At 36.9% G+C, this 22277-nt stretch overlaps 1 protein-coding gene across 4 annotated transcripts in view; it reads left to right on the top strand.

Annotated features, from left to right (window-relative positions):
• The window catches only part of STXBP6 (syntaxin binding protein 6), a 94890-nt gene that overhangs the window by 39977 nt on the left and 32636 nt on the right, over nucleotides 1-22277 (top strand). Inside the window, exon 1 of one of the 4 annotated variants that reach the window (XM_032112413.1) lies at nucleotides 12984-13068. The exons of the other annotated variants lie outside the window; for them this stretch is intronic. Coding sequence (XP_031968304.1) covers nucleotides 12999-13068 — 70 coding nt within the window. The 5' untranslated portion in view covers nucleotides 12984-12998. Of the gene's footprint in view, nucleotides 1-12983; nucleotides 13069-22277 lie in introns of those variants that run through there. 4 annotated transcript variants of the gene reach the window in all.

Consider the following 22277-nt stretch of genomic DNA (forward strand, 5'->3'; position numbering starts at 1 on the left):
TACACAAAAATAAGATGCACATGCAGGGGGAGAGCCTATTGGGCTTTTTCCCTTCTTTAAAAGTTGACTTTATTGACCATATGACAGACTTGTTCAAAAGATAGGCAGTCAATAATTTAAAAAGATTTTTGCATTTACCACAATAGGCTGCTGGCTTTTGGGTTTTTTTTCTTCTGTTTCTAAGTATACAGAGAGACTGAGACTTGGTTTATGAACTTAAATAGTTCTGTGGATATCCTCATTTGTACGCTTACAGCTGATACCTAACCGCCATGCTCAGTTACACTTGCAATGGGAGCTTTTGTACTTTGATATTTCGGCTGTAAGGCCATGGTGTCATGGAATTGTTTTTCCAATTACAAATCTGTTGTTCCTCCCATACTGGCTGCTCGTGGAATAGAATGTAACCCAGGATTGACCTAAATCTCTTGCTCCTTTTGAGGTCACTTGATGTGGCTGCCATAATTTCATGGGGAGTTCAAGGGCAGGATAAGTGCAATTGAGTTTTCAGCATGGTGGCTGAACTGAAAATTGGGAAGTAGTGAGAAGGAACTTGTTATCAAAAGAGTTCCGTTTTCTCCTAATGTGTTCTTATTTTCCATTTGAGTTTTACTGAAGTGACAATCTCCCAGGATTTTTTCAGAGTTTTCTTACTGAAGAAAACATCCCATTTTCAGGAGCTTATAGTGCAGAGAATTCTCATGTTTCCTTTTCAGGACATGAGAAACCAAGTAAATGTCATTTTCCACTGACTTTCCAGGAGAATGCTCTATTTGTCTGCCCAAAGGCTGTACTGATGTATTACTGAGTGTTTTGTGGTCTGGGGATAGAGGGTGGTGGTGGTAATTTCCCTCTGTTTAAATGTTGTATTAAGGAGTGAGAATGTTACTTCAGTGTTCATCATACTCACTTTCAATCTGACCCACTCAGATGTCAGACTCTATTGAATATTTGATTATTTATACAACATAGGTCATGACTGACATAAGAGATTTGGTCAGCCCAGAAGAACACACCAGCAAAATGGTGGTCCAGTCTTCTTCAAGCTCTGAGCTGGACTGCTGTTTGCAGACAGCTGCAGGCCAGTTGTGGTGCTTTGCCCAGCCCCATGGACACGGACTGGACCATGGCTGAACATCTGGGCATAGACTAGGATGTTTAGCAATGGCTGCTTGTTGCAGATGTTGGCTTAAAGATTCATGTTCTGTCCCTCAGAGGAGTTAGATGTCAAGCATTCCTGTTCTGGATGAGTTCCTTGAATGTTAACCATTGGTATAAAAAGTGTGGCTGCTGCCATCACTAATTCTCTGCCTAACACTTTAGCGTTTTATCTGAAAATACCTGATAAAACTTCCTGATTGCCAGTGGAGAAACTCCAGAATTCAGTGGAGAGGACTTTACAATGCAGAAACCACAGAAGATAAATGTACTATTCCTTGTTAGCTCTTTTAGTGTCAAAGTACAGACATGTTGGATACTTTCTTCAGTTGGCTACTGATCCTCTAAAACTTTCTTGTGCAGAGTCATTGGCTGCTTTTGCTTCAAGTTACCCAGGGATAAAACCTACACAGATACTGTGCAAAGTTTGCTTTCATGTTGACTAAGTCAAAGTTGTACAGTTTGCTAGTGTGGGTGGAGTTAAACTGATGTAACATTCTGTGGTTTCCACATACATGTCATTAGATTCCAGTCTCATGGCAACTTCTCTGTGTTTATTCCTGGAGTCCCATGGAGTGATGCCTCTGACTGCCTTGTAAGTGCTCAGTGAAATGTTTTATCATTGCTCATGCAGCTGGGCTGGTGCAAATGTGTGCACTAGAATCTCTGGCCATGAGAAACAGTAACAACTTCAGTTGACCTTTATTCATATGAAACCATTACAACTAGTATTATAGTTGTAAAAAATAAAGTACAGTGATGAAGATGCTATGAGGAGAGCTTTTTTTTTTTTTTTACTGGTAAAATAGTGAGTCATTGCTACAGCTAGCTCTGAAAAGTGATATAGTTTGCTGTTTGGGAAGAATCTGTGGAAGCGTGCCAGGAATGGCTTTTAAGGTGACTGGTTTTGCCTTTAGGATAGCAAGATGCCCTGAGAAATCACTTCACTTTACTTGTAGAGATATAGACAGTTTGTTTCTTTTTAATGCAATATTACATAGGTTAATTTTTTTCAGAGTGTCTTCAGCACAGAGGGAAAATAATCAATTATATATTTTCTGATGAATAAGCTACAACTCTTTTTTTTCTTCATTTTACTGCTAGGTATCTTTTGATATGCTTAGGTGTAAGTGTGTTGGTATATACCTGTGTAAAGTGTAACCATACTAAATTCTTTAATTTTTATTTAGTCTTTATACAGTAATTGTTTTTACTACCAGTAAGTAAATATACAGAGGTGTTGTCAGCCTTCATATGCTATTTCCTGTCTGCTTTAACATTTTTTCCAACTGTATTTTTTTGAATTTTTCAATTCAAAAAGCTGGGAAACAATTTTCTGGATGTGTACAGTGCACTGTTTGTATAAAACTTAGTTGATAATTGGAGTTCATAGAAGACATTTGAATCCTTGTTTCTTCTGGCCATGGTGCAATTTTGAAAAAATGGCTTTCCTCCTCTGGAATGGTTTTTGCCTTGAAACTTTTCAATGTCTAGATGGTAGAATGTGTTTCATTCCACTTTCTTTCTTTGCTCCACTAATTTAAAAAAAAAAAATTTATCATTGCAGTGCTTATCTGTTCTACTTCTGAATGAGATAATGCCTTCTTGGGACTGTGTATGTGGCAGGTTACTCTATTTTCTTTACCACTGAGTATGTTTTAGTGTGGTGCTTGCATTTGTTGCTAGCAAAGTTATTTCCAGTGACAATATCAAGTTATGTTGCAGACCCCCTCACTCCCCTCTGTGTTCAGAAGAGAATGGGGGCTCTGTAGAGCTTCATCCATTTATTGTAATTACTTGTGCTGGGTAGGTTTGTATTCCTCAGGAGCTGGCAGCACCTTACTTCAGTGGTGATGATGTATTTCAGTGCCATGTTTTGCCCAGAACATGGCAGATGCTTGCATCAAGTTTAATGCCAGGTTAAAATGTTTGAATATCGTGATGTCTTTGGAAAACAGTTAGTTCATTCTTTTTCCAAGTGAGGCTTTTGGCAGGGCTTGTTGCTATCTTGTATGTGATAAAAATGCAGAGCTATAAGTAAGGCTCTACTTAACAAATTTCCATGGTAGCTTTCCCTTCAAGTTGGAGTACAGCAACCATGCACATGAGACCTGTGTGAGTACCCCCTAATTGCTAGCTTTGGCAGAAACTATTCTTATGGTACCATAACAGTTAAAACCGCTGTGTTTTGCTTGCAATAGGACTCATTCTGAACAGTTTTCTTAGTTTTCATGGTGCCGGAGTGTAGTATGCATAATACCCTGCCTCACTGCATTATGTATTGTTGAACTTGCATCATACTGGGCAGAAAACATCTGGAATGTTCCCTTGACATTGCATTTCAGAAAGCGTTTCTGTTGATTGCTGTATAGTTTTGCTCTTACAAGTAATATCATCTTGGGAACAAAACCAGAAGTTCTATTTCTCCCTGACCAGTGCTTACTGTATTACAGACTCTTTTAGTAGATAAACATCAGATTAAAATCTTATCCTTTTATAGTATTCCAAGCTGTATGAGTCAAATCCTGTAAGTTTTCACTATACATCTGGCCTTTAAATACTGTACTATCAAATAATTTTCAGTGCAGAGCAGCCCATAAGAAGGACTTAACAAAGGAACTGCTAAGCTGATTAGAATACTACATCAAGCTTCTCTATCATTAGGTAGGTTTTATTGTTTCCTTGACAAAGAAAAAGATGAATAATGCAATTCTGATGTCTAAATATTTTCTGTTTGGGACTTTAATCTGTAAATAATCCTTTTAAAGCAAGTTAAATAGAAAAAGAACAGATCAGAACTGATAGTTGATTTACTGGTGTGTTTTGCCTCTATCCCCCAGTTTATGTAAACTGCTGCCACAGGTGCTCAAGATACCAGTCAAGTAGCAAGACTCACCTGTAAAACACAGTAGGGTGGGAATTAATTAATGAACTAAGTCTGTCCAATCTTCCCTCACTGGTATAATATCTGAATATTTCAGACTGTTGCAATAAAAACAAGCTCATGTTCTCATGTATGCATGTGTATGTGCTGTTGTGAACAAGTGCTCTGCATTTACAGCAGGCATTGTTTTTCCTCCAGCCTACTTACATTTAGACTTTTAGTAACTTGGTTTTGTACTCTGATTATGCATGTCCTAACAAGAAGGAAAAAACAACATATGAAGGGTGGGGAGGCTGAGAGAATATAAACTATGCAAAGTTTTGTTGTCCCTGTATCAGGGAGGAGCCTACCCGTTTGTCCAAGTTAAAACAATCTCTAGTAACTGTTTAGCTGGAACAACTTCATAGAGAAAGTCTGGCACACCCTGTCAGCTGCTTTTCTGTTCATTAGAGCTCAGCAGCACACAGTAACTCAGTAGCCTCACGGAATGACAAAGTTAAAACCATACAGATTCTCTAACATTACTGTTTTAAAGAAAACTTCATTTGGGTGAAGTTTTTAGGGGCTGGCTCTGAGACAACTTTATAACATTGTGGAACATACTTGTCAGGCATTTTTAGTCCCTAATTCTAAACAGTTATTGAAAAATTACTTTAGACATTTAGTTCTCCTTTCAAATTGTCTACTTAGACCTATCTTCAGAGGACAGGCTCAGCTGGAAGGGAAGCTGCAACATAAACGTCTTGCTGGATGAAATAACTAGTAAATGCTTTTCGTGGATAATATGATACCAGCCCCTGGTGTGTTAGTTTTCTTAAATCTGTGCCTTGTGTCACTCTGTGCAACACAGTAGTAATGGCAAGAGCAGTTTTCTGTGACTGGATCAGTGACTTGGAAGAAAACAACTGTTAAAAGAATATTCTCTTACTTCTAGCAAGAGAAATGTTTACAACACATATTTAAAGCATTTACACAAAGAATGCTTTTTCTGAGTGAGAAAAGAATTATGAGCTGAAATAAACAAAAGCTTTCAACCTCCAGTCAGTATATTTATTCACTTGCACTAATGACAGATTGCTAAAGAAAACTCGGCTGTTTAAATGTCTGAGAATATCTAAAGTTTTCTAAAATACTATCTGGCAAGATTTTAGGCAGCTGAAATTTGGTGAATTTGCTTCAAATGAAAATAACATTTAGGCAGAGAACTCTTTTAAAAGTTCTGGAATAATTTCTGTTCTGCTTTATTTTTGTACTCACCTATCATGGTTTCTTTTAAGAATAGTTTTCTTAGGTTTAGCACACATAAGCTTGCCATACAAATATACAAACAATCCTTCAGCTGTACCATTTGAGGGAATGCTGCTTTTTTGCCCAGTGTTCAATCTGAAATGAAATGTAGTTGGAAAACAAAAGAACAAAAATTGTCTTTAACAATGGGGAACATAAAATTGGTTGAGGAGATGCTTTGAAATTTGTTAGGAACTGGAAAGAGGGAGGGTTTTTACAGTGGCATAGGAACCACTGTATGTATTGACTGATAAAGCCATTCATATTTTATTCATCTGGACTCCTAATTTTTTTTTTTTTTTTAAATCCTGTTGTCTCCTGTTTTCCCCTGACCGCCCAGAGATAAAAAATCCAGTAAGCAAGTTTCCCTTTGGATGTGTTGTACTTTGGAAGTATTGAATCACATAATCATTTAGGTTGGAAAAGATCTCTGAGATCATTGAGTCCAACCTGAACCAATCATCACCTTGTCAGGTGAATTGTAGCACTAAGTACCATGTCCAGTCATTTTTTAACACCTCCAGGGATGTGTTCTGTGATCTGTGTTCAGATCATTTTTAACCAAAGGTGAAGTTTGTTTGTGTTCTAGCTAGAATTGGATGTAGCCTAATAAAATATTTTTGTGCTTAGGTCAAATACCTTTTGTTCTGGCCAGGGAGAAAGGGTCAGGAGGGGAAGAGCAGAACGGAAAGAATCAACATGTGCAGCTGCACCGGCTGGTTGAACCACATACTTCTCTTGCCCCTAATGATATATTGGAGCATGATGTTGCCATTTTGCAAGTTAGGGCTTTCAGTCTGTACTGAGATACTGTGAGGACTAAAGCCCGTAACGGTTGTGGGGGTTTGTGATCCAGGTGATGAGAAACACCTTTTCATTAAAGGCTCTAATTGCCTTTTAAATATGATAAAAATGTTTCCTTGTTTAATCATTGTCCAGTACTTACGTTACACTAATCAGAGAATGGCAGAACAGCCCAGGTTGAAAGGAGCCTTAATATTCTGGTCCACCCTTTACTTGTTAAAAATAAAATTGTGTGTAGTGAGGCGCTGGTGTTGTTCAGACAATCTGCTGGAATTATCCAGAGCAGCAGACTAAACACGTAGAAATGTTTTCAAGAATAGTTTTAATCATTCATTTAGGTAGGTAGCGCAGTCTCAAAGACATGAACGACCAGAGGTGACCTACTGCTTTGGACTCAAAATTTAGTGATGTGTAGAAAATCTTGTAAGAATTACATGTATCTGTGACTTTCTACACCTCTGCTTTTTCTGTTGTAACTGTTTATCCATAACCCATGGTTTCTTACTGTTTCAGCTCAATCTTTGTCACTTCTTTAAAGGATTTAATATGGTTCTCATGTCTGCTTAATGTGGACCTGTTCAAACATTATTTATTTTTTTCCATTTACTTTTTTATCTCTTTAAGAGCACCAGCATAATTTAGGGCAATCAATTTGGTTTCAGGATGTCTTTCCCCTTTTTGCATATCTGTACTGCCTTTAGAAGATGGGAAAAGTGTTTGAAATTCCCTCTTTCTGTGAGTAGCTCCTATTCTAAAATAAATCAGTTTTGGACAACTTCTTTTAGTCTTCTGATCTGTGGAAGTTTCACTTTGGCAAGGTTTCTGTTTGTTACTTCTGCTTTTAAAATATCCCTTTTCCTTTATTGTTAATGAATTGTATTATTTAGCCATGGCTACTGCCTTTTGGAGAAGTTTCAGTCACTAAACATAGCTGCCTCACTTCAAGTTAACTCTTGTTTTAATTTTGCGCACTTCCTTCCTGAATGTGAATATTCACTAGTAACAAGGCACTGTCCACTTGGCGCTGTTTATGCTTAACTCAGTTTCCAGCTGCCCACCTCTGTGCAGGAATCAATCCTTTTTTGAAACAAATATAACACTAATCCTCCTTTGCTTATGCCAACTTCTTCCATTCCTAACACACACTAGTAATGTTGCTGATTGTCTGTTAACCTCATGTAATTATTCCAACTCCTTTTATCTTCTTGCTCTGTTTAAGGAATCCGCTTTCTGGCTTTTCCAACTTGCAGTCGAACTCTTAATTTTCAATACCTCATCTGCTCTTTTGGACCATATTTTTGTTTTTCTTTGTTTTTCCTTTTGTTTGTAGAATCCTGCTGCAGCTGTAAACCCAGGCTTTGGCTATGCCATTTCTGTGAAAATTTGATATCCTATCACTTGGCTGTATTCCAGGTTCAGGAGGAATCACTTGGAGTGCATAATTACTATTTCTTACTTTCCCTGAACACTTTGTCTAGACTTCAGTTGGATGTTTCATGTTTCTTCTGTTGGGTTTTGTGAACTCTATGCTTTATTAGTGGTTGTCTATTAGGAGATCAAAAGGTATTCAGTTGATTTGTATAATATTTGATTAAAGCAGTTCTAGCAGTTGCTTGTCAGCTCTGTGCAGGAAGCTTCTGCACATAACAGAAGGGCAGAGAAACTGTTCTGAAAAAATGGTGTGGATTTTTTTTGGCCATGGAGCTTGGTTTTAAAACTCTTTTCAAAGAGTAAGAAGCTCACAGAATAGCAAAGAAATAATGATTACTAGAGCAGCCTTGTAGAGCTGTATTTTTGTCTGTTAATGAGTGTTCATTAGGACACATTTGTAGGGATGGAGCACTGGAAACAACTGTGTTGCATTCTTTTAAGTGCTTGGGATTCAGCTGTAAATTCCTGTGATAGCTCGTTGTGCTCTGGCTTCCTTTCCACCTGTTAAAGTGTATTACTCCTCCCCTCTAGGAAAGCTTTTTGGCTTTTCTGTTGTTCATGCTTCATTCTCTTTTGCCTATAAATCTCAATGAAAAGAGAATTTACAGCCTCTTCAGCTTTTTTTTTGTCCTCCACAAATACTGTCACATATACATATAACAAATAGTCTATTACATTGTCCATGTGTTGAGCCTTAAGTAAACACGGGAGAGAGGAATACAAATTGATCTCAACACATACACCTTCATATGTTTTAAAAATAGCTTTAGACCCAGTTCCTCTATTTGTTATAAGTTTTCTCACCACACTTCTTGCAAAGGAGTACAGATAAAAATTTAGTAATATGGTGACTTCAGGCAATTTAGTTTAAATTATAACAGAATGCATCAATTTGAGGGCTGATACTAAAATTGTTTTCCTAACTATAGAAATGTTTTTTTAAAGCATGGGGTTTGTTTCGTTTTGAGCATATTACAAATATCTCAAGAATTGGATAAAATTGATATTCAAAAAATTCTGAAAACTTAATAGATGCACATGCAACTTTGTCAAGCTATTTCGTGACTATATGCTTTATCTGTCAAAGCAGTCTGAGTCAGAGTACACATAGAATTTCCTAGAATAGGAATAACTTGACTGACGTCCTTTTTTTGTAAGATGTTATTTTTACTGAATGAGTAGTTTCGTAATGTAGTTATCAATATTCTTGAAACAAAGGCAGTTATCACCAAGTTGCTAAATGACTATAAGCTTGCATAGGGGGTAATTAGTACTGTAAAGAAAAGGAGTAGACTGCCCACTTCTGATGTTTCTAGTATAAAACTAAGAATTCTTGTCTAACTTTTCAGGTTCATTCTTTGACACTGATGTGGCTGCAATTTGTAGAGAATTTAGTTTTACTGGAATAGTGAGTGCCAAAAGATACGTTACAAGAACCCTCAAATCATAATGTAGCTGATTGAAGGATTGCCTTTCCACAAGGTATGGTGCTACCTTATCACCTAAATGTTGACTAGTGCTTAGTTTCATTTTTTAAAGCAAACAGAAGCAGGATCTCTATGAGGTACGGATGACTGGAAGTTTCAGGGACAGCTGATGCCATACTATGCAAGGTGTGCTCAGTACAATGTGCAGCGTCCATCATAAGGGTGCAGCTGTGTAACTCCTCTGCTCTCACCTGCTCCCTGGCCACATCTTTTGAAGTGTAGTATCATCAGCCTCAAGTGAGTGAGGCTCAGAACCTCTGGGGCACATGTTCATAGATTTGGTATTTTAGCTATTGGTAGTCATAGTTACTGTACTGAAATGGAATCTGGATTAATGGACTAACCAGCATAAATTAATTTGTGCCACAAAGAAAATCATTCACTGGAAATTATGATGGCTGCAGGACATCCAAAATGTGATTAGGCGAGGCGTCAAGATACTATTTCTGAATATTTCATATGCCATGAGGATCTGTGGGATTTTCTTTAGCAGTATAATATAATATGAAAAGACTGAACAGTAGACGTAGTAGCAGTGATAAATGAGCTTGCATTCTCTGTGGTGTTGACAGTAATGAATTGAACGAGCAGACTGAGGCATGTAAAAGGAGGTTGATGTACTAAGCTGATGTTTATTAATAGGTGCAAACCCTGTGTTGGTAAGGCTTAGAATCTGGAAGGGGTCATAATATTTGAGTGGGAAAAGATGTTTCTTATGAGCATCTCTAAAAAATTGGGCATACTTTGAAAGGAAATGTGGAGTGATGTCATGTGCCTTTTTCATATGTACACCTTTGGGATTCTTTTGGTGCTCTGAAGTGCAGAGAATGTTCCAAAATGACTTTGTTGTCTTCCCCATCTTTTGGGTTGTACCAGTAAATGCTTGATGTACAGTTGATTACACTTGTGTAGTCTGTAAAACCTCAGTCTATGGATTAGCACTGTCATACTGCAGTAATAAAATTTAATAGTTCTGGTTATGCATTGCTGTGTTGTTTTTTTTTTTAATTCTATGGGGTCATTCATATGATAATCGCTCTTGGCTGTGTCTTGTTTGTATTTCATATTCTATAGGATCTCTGTGGGTAGCATTTGTGTAACCTTTCAAGATGCAGCTGCTGCTTATGTTATTGAATCCTTTTCATTATGTATTCATTACAGAAGGATAAATAAAAATAGGTTTAATAACAATGGCAAGAGAAATCTATTGCAGTCTGGGACATACAAATGCAATTTGTATAGTCTTGTGCTTTATTCTGTGCTCAGTTCTAAAGTTCATAATCATTAATACACCAAGAATCCACTATCAATTTGCTGTGTAGTTTCTAAAATTAAATTTAAGGCTGACTTTCATAGGATGAAAGAATGAATTAGTGAAGTCTGTGATTCCTGTTAAAGCTAACTGATTAATATACTATATTGGCAAAGGAAAGCCCTGAAACAGATATTAGTCTGAGAGTAATGATAGTCCATACACTGTAAGATTCCGATTTGAAAATAATCTGTTAAAAAATACAAAAATATAATTATCTTTATACTTAGGGTATTAGGATTTCTTGCTAGTTCATGGAAAATCTTATAAATAGAAGAGCTACCCTCTTGTAAAATACTGCCTATAATACTGTACATTTTATAATTTCTCAAGATACAATCCCTTCTGAGACTTGTTCAACACAGAAATTGGTCTGAACTTTGGATGTGGAAGGCTAAGGAATTGCAGGAACTTTAAGTAGATGTTGAGATGGTTGATTTTTCTTGAACAGCTACAAGCAGGGATGGAGAATAACTCAGCCAAGTATCAGTATGTTTCTACTGCAGGTACTTGAACAACTAGTGTTATTCCAGGCCATAGGCTTTTGAATCCATGTTTACTTGCTTCATTGAGAGAAGTACATGCAACTCTGATACCTCTTTATCTTTCTCAGTGAAGTAGTACTTGGGTGAGATTTTTGTAGTACTGAGGAGGACTCCAGGCATTCTTAAACAGAATTCCTGTGTTTATACATGGAATTTCTAGACAAATACGTATGAAAGAGCACACATAGGTGTTTCTCAGGATCCTGGTATGTTGCTCAAATTCCTTGTCTCACCACTGCAGCAAATTGTGTGGAGAAACCTGCAAATGTTAAAAGTCTTAATCTTATGTTTAGGAAAGACTTCCAGGTGGAAAAAGAAAAGGATATACCTGAGGAAACCTGAACATAGGGCAGGTCTGTTTCTTAGATTTGTTTTATTTTTGGCTTTCTGGAAACTGACTTGGTTTATGAAGAAAATCCTGAAATAATAGCTTTGTTTGATAATGTTAAAATAATTGATCTGCAGTAGATCACTGATACTTAAGTAGAATTTGTTAAAAGTATACTCATATATTGTGTGTTAGGATTTGGGTATCCAGAGAAGTTGTGGATGCCCCATCCGTGGAAGTGTTCAAGACCAGGTTGGATGGGACTTTTGGGGTAGCTGGTCTAGCCTCCCCGTAGCAGAAGGAGATGGAACTAGATGATCTTTATGGTCTCTTACAATCCAAACCATTCTAAAATTCTGTGAACTAAGTGTGAATGTATTTGTGTTTGAATTTGATTTTCCAGATTAGAGTGCTTTATCTTCTTACCCTGATTTGTAATTAAATGCATCTGGTGGATCCTCTTCAGGCATAGTGCAATACAGTATCTTAAGCAGCTTCATAAAGCCATGTGTTCCCATTCCTTTCTGAACAGCAATATCTAGCAATAATCCAGGGAACTTCCCACAGCATTAATATAGGTACATTGGGTGAGTTTAGTAATATATCCAATGGCGCTTATTGTACTGGTGGTTGTAAGGTTTTAATTATCTATTTCATTCTGTCATTTTTTGTAACAGTTACAACCAAATTCTAATTGGCAGTGTTGCCATGGGAAAGTGTACTTAGTGCTCTATTGTCCTTGGTTTTGTTAAGGAGAGAAGTTTTTGGCTAATCTAGCAGGAAAAGATAGGTTAGATGTAAAACATGAACAAAATTCACATGCTATTTATTTTAATGGCATCACATTGTGCTACACTGTTTGGTGAATTGGAAAGTGGGTAGGGTCCTAAGGCAAGAACGGATATTCTGCAACTGCATTTATAAAAATGAACTAATTTAGTTGCTTGGTGATAGCTTCATATTTAACTATTTGCTGAAAGATGTAGACCTCCTTCTTTTAATCTTATATATGAAGATGCCATAATTTCAGATAAACTCATATGGTAAAATATTTAAATTAATTAAATGTCAGAATATAGAGTTCAAGTCATATATAGTATTGAAGTATAATCGGAAACACAGGTCAAGAAACTTTGAAATTAGTCAGTATGGTCTGTTTTCTTCATGAAAGTGAACTACTGTGGTCTAACTTTTCACAACTTCATTGCTTCTCACTCAAGCTGCTTAGTGTTCATTGTTTTTACTTTTTCTGTCTTGAAATAGTTTAAACAAGTGTTAAATCCACAGGTAGACCACAGCTTGAACCAGAACGTACATAACATTAGATTAAAAGAAAGCCTATCCACCAAATTGATGTTTAACTGATACTTAGTCAACTCTTATCCAGCCTAGTGGGGGACTGACACAGTCCAAGTCATGAAAGACAAGAAATTAGCTCAACAATGTACTGGGAGATGTGTCAGAATGAAAAAATAAACAGAACAAAACAGAAACAAAAACCACACAAAGTAAAAACAAGAAATACAGGTCTGAACGGAGTCTGCAAAGCAAGTCCTTCAGCATAAGTCTTTACTTTTATTATTTTGGTGGCTCTTTAGGGAGTTGCCATTCTCTCCCTCTCCAATGGCGCTGCAGTTTGTGCAGTCATATCACTGACCCAGGTCAGGAACTGATTCAACTGAAAAATACTTTTCTTTTCCTGTGTTCTTTTTCATCCTGCTCACTCTGCAGTCTGGTTCTGCCTGTGACTGAAAGCCATGGCATGGGACAGAGTGAAAGCCAAGGCAATGGGAGGAGGCACCTGACAGCAGTACCTGATTTATGCCATAGAGGTACCAAACTTCTGACCATGACCTCTGCTGCCTGTGCACTGTCACTTCTTGTTTGGTGCTGGTACAAATCCTGAACAGAATTATTCCATGCATTTGTCCAAAGCTGTATTTGAATTTATTGAAACCAAATGGTCTTCATAAACAAATTATGCATTTATTAGAAGTAAAATAAAAATATTGTGTGTTAATTATAAAAACAGGAACAAAGTGAAATTCACAGGGCTAATGTACTATGCAAGGGCTTTCCTAAGCAGCAACTAGTGGTGTTACCTTACTGCTTACTTCAAATGTGCTTCCCCCCAATACTGGAATAGTAATTTCCATAGGCTCCCTTTGATGAATCAGTTACATACACTATAATATACATTCAGAGGAAGCTGAGTGACATGACAGCCCATTACATGAAGGATATGTTCACAAGCAGCACAGCGTTCTCAGCAACAGAATTAACAGCTCACAACCCAAATAAGTTCTGGCTCAGTCACCTAAGCCTCGGAGATGGCTAGCCCATTGTAAAGAGGATATTTGACATAAGGCATTTATTTTTACTTGATTTATGTGAAATACATGATTTATTTCCTCAAACTATTGTGCTTTATTTGCCAGTGATCGAAGACTTGCTAAATATCAACATTGTTGATGGTCTCAAATCTTCATTTTTATATTCATTGCTATTAATTAAATAGCATAATATTTTAGGTATTGCAAAAATAGATATATAATATATCCTTATCTTTCTAAGGGGAAATGTTGATTCTGATTGGCAGAATCAGGTGAGTAGGGGAGAACATACGGAATTCTTTTCTTTCTTACATTCTAATCCTTGTGAGTATCTTATGGTGGGATGTAAGTAAAGAACTGCTTCTTTCTAAAGCAGAAGTATTGCATCAGATAGCACCCTTTTTCATGGAAGTATGATGCTAATGTGTATGTGTTCCCATGGGTGGGAGTGACCTTTCTGCAAGGTCTTTTTAAAATGAAATGAATAACTCTTATGTCTGGATAATTTGACCAGCACAGAAGGGTGGAAATATTTCTGCCCCTTTTTTAGATCCTTTCTTAAATGCTTGGCATGTGGGGGTGTTGTAGCTGTGAAACATCACTTGGATGATGATGCATTTCAGCTCTCCTTAAGATAAATTGATGTGGTTTAACTATTTGCTCTAAAGTAATCTGATTCTAATTATGCTCTTATACTTTTTCTAGTCATATTCAATACCTGTTAATCAGGGAATGTTTCAGCCTAACTTGGCATATAAAATACAACTGAAGCAGACATCCCTTTAAACTGTAATTAAAACCTAGAGATACTACTATTCCTATGGTATTGTCCAGTAATCCTTGAGCATTGTAAGTTATTGAGATGCTTCTTTTAAAAAAGTCTTCATCATTACTGTATTTCTTGTGCACCATGCTGCTGAGTTTGACTAGGGAGAGCAAGACATTAAGACAAAAACCTTCAAATGGGATAAGGCTGCTCTGCTCCCTTCCCCTGTAATTTTAGTCCTTGTATCCTTTTAGTCCAAATGCCTTTGCTTTCTTTCCCTGATGTTGTAGTTTCTATAGCTATATTCTGGATCACATTCAACTTCTTGTGTTGGCAGTCTTTGCAATTATACCATATTCAGTAAATCTCTGACAAGGCTAAATTGACTTCTAAAGAGTTTTTTGAAGGCCTCATTACCATCATTTTCTGTCCTGACATGCTAATAGGGACACACCCCTGCACTTCTAGCGGTGCCAAATTATTAAGTACTTGAATACCTGTCCCTATAGCATCTAAATTTTCTAGGGTAGTGCTCATTCCTTTTAGTATCAAATAGCATATTCTTTATAGCTGTGATAGAGTCAGTCTGTGGAAACCAAGAACTGGGTTGCAGATGTGTTCGCTTAAGAGAACTGTTAAACCAGCTGATGCAGCAATGTGCTGCTTGTACATAGCTGTCTCTAACAGACAAAACCTTTTTTAGGTTCATAGGTAATCTTGTGGATTTAAGATTTTAGTTCATGCAAGAGCAAACCATTTCAGTTTTCTCAAGGGAGGACAGGGTTCAGTGAGCATCTCTTGCTGATGCCACGGGAGATTTTGCAGCAAGTGTTACGAGCAGCTCTTGCAGTAGTTAGGCAAATCAAATGATAGGTACTAATTACTGTGTCCCAGTGGTTTTCAGGTATTCTGATGTCCCATTTACTGTTTCATGAACAGAGACTTAAATTTTGAAAGAGAAGTTGTTGCTTCTGGAAAAGCCAGTGACAGAAAAAGTGCCAGGTAAGGGAGAACGCAAATAGGAATGCCATAATGGTTTTAATACATAATTTTAATTAACTCTTTTGAGTTCTCAAACAATCATGTGAAAAGATGGAATGGGGAATTAAACCCCTTAAAGTGAGGGATCCTATTCTTGATCTTTTATTTATGTATTTTGGGGTGAAGAACAATAACTTTGGTTTTAGAAGAGCATCTACCTCGCAGCAGAATGCTGTTCTGAGTGAGCATAAGCTGAAACAGCTGTATTTGCAACGGGTCACTAACTGGGAATAACTACCAGATGGAAAAGGTAGTGGAAATTAATATTTGTGAAACAATGTAAGGTTTCTCATTAGGAAAAGTAGCCTGTAGGGTGGCCTGTGGGGGGTTTTTTTCCCCTTCTCCCATCTCCTCCTTTTTAAGGTGTTTTGTCTAACTGCTACTATTAATCTCTACTTAGGTAAGTAAGCTGGTAATTTTTTAAAACTTGTGTTTCTAGGAAATTTCTCTTAAATTTCACTCCAGTGCAAATTATATGATGTGATAGCTTTATTGCTACAGTCTTGGGATTTGGAAATACCCAACTGATTTTCCAACCTTCACTGGGAGACACGGTCAGACCTGCACAAATTAGGATAGCTGTTGAAAATATGCTCTTATTGTAAATTTTTCAAAGCTGTGAAAGCAAGTCTTTATAGCATGAGGCAAATCCTGTGTGGTTTTTTTTAACTACACGGATTTTTGTATTTTTTTTTAAGCACTTTTTACATTTCTATTCTGTTTCCAGCTTATAACTCCATCTGAAATTTATTTATTCAGTAAGGTTCTAGTATGAAAAAGAAAGCAAAATAAAGGTTTGTTGAATACGTTTGTCTTTGCAAGGACTAATTAGTGGTATTTTTAAATTTTTTTTTAATTCTTAATTTTTTGCTCCTCTGGAAAGATGGTGAGCGCTTTTTCCCCTCTCTAATAGAAATTCTTCAGCAACAATTCTGTTTTATTTTTTTAGTTTCAAAAGAATTCAGTAAATACTATGTCTGAATTTTCTAGGAGGAAAAGGTCTGGAAGTGCACTGTATTTTCTTGGTGGGTAGAGGACAGGGAAGCCAGCTATAAAGGCACCACATTTGGCTTGCTTTGAATTACCTCTGTCTCCTTATGATATGTGCTTATCTGGAAGAAACAAAACGTTAAAGTGATTCCTTGTTTAGAGCTTATATGTACAAAAAATGGATTCCTAGCATTGAAAGAGCCAACCACAAAATGTAAATCTTAATAATAAAACAGGTCTTGATGCAATGTAGTGAGTTTTTCCAGGCTGAACAAATCAAAACAGTTATTTATTACTGAAGCAGGACACAGTTTGACACTGCGTGGATGAAATTGTCCTCAATTTATACAAACAAAAGTATTATCCTTAGGCCATGTGTGTAAGACAGTGGCCTGGAGCTGTTTTCTCCTGAAACATTGGGCAGAGACATGAAGCTCTGATCCAGTTCTCTCTTGATGTCTGGGCCTGGCTGGCTGGGAAATGGCACAGAAGAGAACCACTAGGAGAAAACAGATTGTGACAAAGGTCCTTGTCTGCTCTCATTTTATCTTGACACTTAAGAAGATTGTCATACTGTGGTTGCAGTGCTCTGATAGGAAAGGGAAGTGTTACAGGTCTGAACTGTGCAGACAGTACTGGTGTGTAATAAAAATGTGCAGCTCTAAGCATTGAGAAACAGTGATAGATGGGCTGCAATCCTGGATCTCCCAGCCCCACTTCCTGAAACTGCATAGATTTGAGCCCAGTAAAGTAAATAACCTTTGATTTGAAATGAGACTTTCACTTGCTTATACCAGTATGCTTTAGACTTTTACAGTGTTCTTTTCACTGCTCAGCATTTTCCTTTAGCCACATTGAGTCCATCTTTGTCAGATAACAATTATTTAATCTTCTCCCCATTTTATATTTCTTCCCTTTTTAGTATTGGATAATATATTTTGTTGAAATGGTCAGTGATTCCTTTTAAAATTGATGATAGCACAGTCTTTACAAACCTTCTGATTCATTTATTTGGTTTAGTATTTCTGGTTTTGCTTCTAAGCTTGGACTTTTTTAAGGGGAGTTATATGGATTTGTTGCTGTGGTTCCAATAATGTCTTGTTCATAAAAGATTCAGCAGTATAGCTAGCTTCCAAGCTAAAATAGTCACTCTTGAGTCTGTAAAATTGTCTTTGCATGAGAAAAAGGTATTATACAAGAATATTAAAGGGGTTTTTTTTTCCTTATGTAGATCAGAGTGGTCTTAATACAGTTGCACTGAGAAAAGAAGGCTCTTACTGTGTCTATGAAGTCTTTAGTAAGTTCTTTAACCAAGCCGAGAGGAGCAGGGGGCAAAGGAAGCACAGATAATTAAGTGTTAAATTCTCTATATTCAGAAAGAACATAAAAGGATGTTATACTTAGAATATAGAAAATTATGTGTTTCAAGAAAATAAGATACGTATTTTGCCTAATTTTTGGCATAACTTCAAAAATGTGCATCGTGGCTAAAAATGAAAAAAAAATCAAACCCATCTAAATAGAGATGGTTGAGGTAAGGGGCAGAGGAGAACAGTCTAAAACCTGCTTACTAGAAATAGCCGTTCTTTGGCTTTCCCGTGAAGTCACTGTTCTCTGAAGTAAGTCCTGGTTCAACTCTTCAAGTGGCATTTAGGCATTAAAAACTGGAAATAGATTGCTTGTAATGCTTACATTTATATCCTTACTGTTCTCCAGGACATTTCTTTTTTGAATTTGAGGATTCTAAATAAATCTTAAACAACACCAACTGGAACTGCTAATGACACTGAAGTTACTTCTCTTCTTGCTTTGGCTGAACTTTGTTGTTCTTTTGTTTCTTAAATCTGTAAAACATCCGATCTTAAGTCCTCGGTATAGACAGTCATAAAAGGATTGGTATTGATTGCATCAGTTGATGAGTGGATATAAAGGCCACGTGTGTAAATTAGAATTGGACTGGGACTTACACCTCTTGATGGCCTGTTGACCAGCTGGACAGACTGCATAATATGTGGAGAGGGACTTCATGTCTTCTCTCTTTGGTAGATAAAGTTCTCAGTAAAATAGGGTATCTTTTGTTAAGTTAGTTTGGCTTTTAATATATTGATAGTGATAGCCCAGAAACTTACAATTTCACAGTATTTTTTAAATCTGAGTCAACACTATAGTATTTTTTCTGTGGAACTATAAAAGCATTATTCACTAAAATGAATACTTTTGAGGGGTCAGTTTTGTAATGTAAATCAGTGGACAAAGCTGTTGAAGCTTAACCTAATTGACAAAACCTGCAACTTTAAAGGAAGGTTATTTTCTTCAGGAAGGTTGACCCTTTTTTTGTTGGTCAGCTCTCATCATACGAGTTTTGAATGTTAAGTTAAAAAAGTAGCTAAGTCTGCCATTGATCTGTAAGTGTACCACTTTCTTTCTTAATGCTTTTAAGCTCAAAAGTCAGTGCATGTAAGTTACATTCTGAATTTTATGACTTTAGTTCTTAGTTCATTGATCACATAGCAAATATAATTTCAAAGGATGTTGGGCAGTAAACTTTTTTCTTACATCGACTTAAAAACTGTATAATTAATTGATATACCAGGAAATTGTTCCTAATCTGCAATGAAAATACATAGTATTAGTAATAGGAGGTGAAGAAAGTAGTGTCAGTTTACTTTATGATGGTTTCATTGGAAATGCTATTTTCAGACTATTGGAAGAATAGAAAAATCTTGGACAATAATTAACTTTATACATTTGTACACATGCAAATTTTCTCTAGTATAGAGATTGACAACAAAGAGACTTAGGCTGTGGTAAAATCTCTAAGCATCTTCTAAAATATATTCTTAATTCATGTAGGATAAGCAGAAATAGTTCATGGAATATCTTAGGGGAAGTGCTTAGATGTAACTTCTGATCAGTGTTCAGAATTTACTTTCTGATTTGCCAAAGCTGAATATGAGTGCATGTATTGCAGTGATACTGATTTGCTTTGCAAAGGTATCACTCAGGACACAGTCCCCTTTTTTTGTCTGCAGCTATTAATCATTTAAGTAATGCAACTGTATTTTCATTAAAAATTTTATAAAATAATTTTACATTGGACTTTTTTATTTTGAAAAGGCCGGTTATTGTCTTTTGAGGAGAACATGACTAGCTGCTGGTCTAAGTAGCTACTACTGTAAAGGTTTAATATGTTCAAGACTTTTGGCAAGCTTTGAAAGAATTTTATTTCACAAAGGGTAAAGGCTTAAGGAAGCTGAAAAACCTATGGAGGTATTATTGCCACTACTGTAGCTCAAGTTCAAGCCATTCAGTTCATGTCTTAAATGTCAAATTTTAATGTAGTTCCAAGCCCTTGAAAAACACACTGATACATTTAAACAATTTACAGTAAAGATAACCAATTTTATTCTTTGCTGCACCATTTGTCTGGTTTTACCAAGGAATATGTATGGATGACTAACAGGTTAATTTCAGGACAGCCTTCATGGACTAGGCAGCAGATAAGCCAACACTCATGGTGATTCTTGGCTGTAACTGTGGAATGGGAAGAAGCTATTAACAGCAAATTTACAAGCAATGAGGCTTAGAATAATAGATTATATTAGTACTGTGTATTAGAGGACAGAAAAATCAAGCAAATGCTCTACTAAAACATCAGATGGGACAGAGGAGCTTTTATTTCAGGATGGGAATTTTCTGTATTAGGGGTATGTAAAGCAAAGAATAAGAAAAAAACTCCCAAGACGTCATAACCAACTGACAAAAAATCCCCTGTTCACAAAGGTAACTGGAAATACAAAAATGCATGTAAGTTGCATAGTAATAAATTCCACACAAGAAAAATAAATTTCATACAATTGTTTTGTATGTGTTGAAAATCCAGTTGTTAGTCCTGGTGTTTGGAGATTCTTCTTTTTCTTGGTATGAGTTTAATTTTGAATAGAGGCAAGAGAAAAAAATGTATAATCTGATAGAAATACCATGGGTTTTTTCTTTTACTTTATTCCCCTTCTTTAAAGTGCTTGCAGTTTTTACAGAGTGGTCTGCACAGTAAAAATGACTGACATAAATGTTAAGAATATAGAATTTGATTGGAAGTAAATGCTGACACCAAGAGGGCAGTTAAGTGGAATAACAGAATTATTTCTGAGTAGTAAGTATGTAATTTCTGTGTATTTTTAGAGTCCATTCAAGATCTCACTATAAGCTTATGTAAAAGTGACTTAAATTGAAAATTACAAATAAAATTTAATTTGCAAATCTGCTCAGTGCTAGGCCCATAGACACTATGTTTGGCATTACAGAATTGGTCTAAGTGTTTAAGACCCTGAGCTGTCAATAATTATGCCATAAGTAAAATATTGGTGAGGGTAAAAATTATGTATTATGTAAAACTGACACCAAAAGACAGAATATCTATAGCTCACTGTTCTACATTACAGCAGTAAATTAATGCTTGTAAAGGAATTTATGAATACCCAAGTAAATCTAATATCACTCACTCACATGGGAATAGAGTCATGGAGCAGTGTAGCAGCATGGCTTTCACTGTCCTTGTAGGCAGATAGGGTAATTTGGATAGGAGAGGTGGACTACGAGGTGAGGGGAAGAGCTGAGAGGACCACGGGGTTCAAAGAAGTGATTCTGCGTCTCCTCAGTGGTTCAGTGTCTAACTGGATAGCTGCTGGTGGCATGGTGGGTGTGGAAGCTCATGCTGGAGCCAGTCCTAGTTCATGTCCTTTTCCATTACTAGGCTAACAGAATGTGCTATGCTTCCCTGAGGTTTGCAGATGATACAGAATTGGAGGTAGGACTTTTAATAAGCTGACTCTAGATGTGGAAATGGGGTAATGGGGCAACAGGAAGGGACTTCCTGATGTTGGGCCAAAACAAGTGTGAAAATCTGCACCTGGCCTGATAATCCACTGCTTGGGGTGGAGGGCTGCCTGGTCAAGTCTGGAGCAGCCTCATGGGAAAAACAGGCTGGACAGGGGTCAGTGGCCCACTATTGCAGCAGCGAAGATGATCTGCATGTTGAGCTTCATTAGCTGAGGCATAACCTGCAGATCAGCAGGAGTGATTATTCCCCTCAGCTGGGCATGCGCGACTGCATCTGGAAACCCACTTTCAGTCTCCTAGTTTAAGGTGCATAGTGTTAAACTTGAGAGTCCAGCATCAGTCAATTAAGTTATTTAGGAAGGTGTAGCTTAATGACAGGGAGAGACTCTGAAGAAGTGAGTTTTGTTTAGAAAAGATCAAAAGAGAAGACAAGGCCGAGGAGAGGGATCTATTTGCAGCCTTCTATTTCCTAAATTTTTCATGGCTGTAGAAGGTAGAACTACATTCTTCTTAGATGTGTACAGTAGAAAACTAGAAGGCAAAAGTGACAAGTGTTACAGTTGGGGAAACCCCAATTAGTTAGAGAGAAGAGAAGGAGAAGGGGAAGAGAGAGGAAAGGAAAAAATCACCATGGGAAAGTGAAGTTCTGCATTTGGTTTTACTATCTTTTGCAATTAAGCAACCTCACTGAATGATGATGTTTGCTCCACTTTGAGCAGGGGTTTGACTCAGTGACCTTGAGAGGTCAGATTCATTTCTGTGATTCTGACTTGTATAAATGAGCAGGCAACAGTGAAGGAACTCTAGCGTGTTTTGGCAAAGTAATCTCAGTCTGTCATGAAATCAGGAAATCTTGGTAATCTGAGTGCTGTGTACAAGAGCTTCTTTAAAGTTTCGTGATGGAATTGGTACAAGCAGCAACAACTTTTCTGCAGAAAAAGCAGAATATTAGATTCAGATTGAATCTCTGTCAACATGCTGGGTGCTTTCTGAGGCTGTCATGTATACCAGCGGACATTTTTTCCCCTGAAGATTGAGTTTGGATCTATCTGTTAGTCCTGAATTGAGTTTG

The sequence above is a fragment of the Corvus moneduloides genome, chromosome 6 (assembly GCF_009650955.1).
Source record: "Corvus moneduloides isolate bCorMon1 chromosome 6, bCorMon1.pri, whole genome shotgun sequence".
Lineage (NCBI taxonomy): Eukaryota > Metazoa > Chordata > Aves > Passeriformes > Corvidae > Corvus > Corvus moneduloides.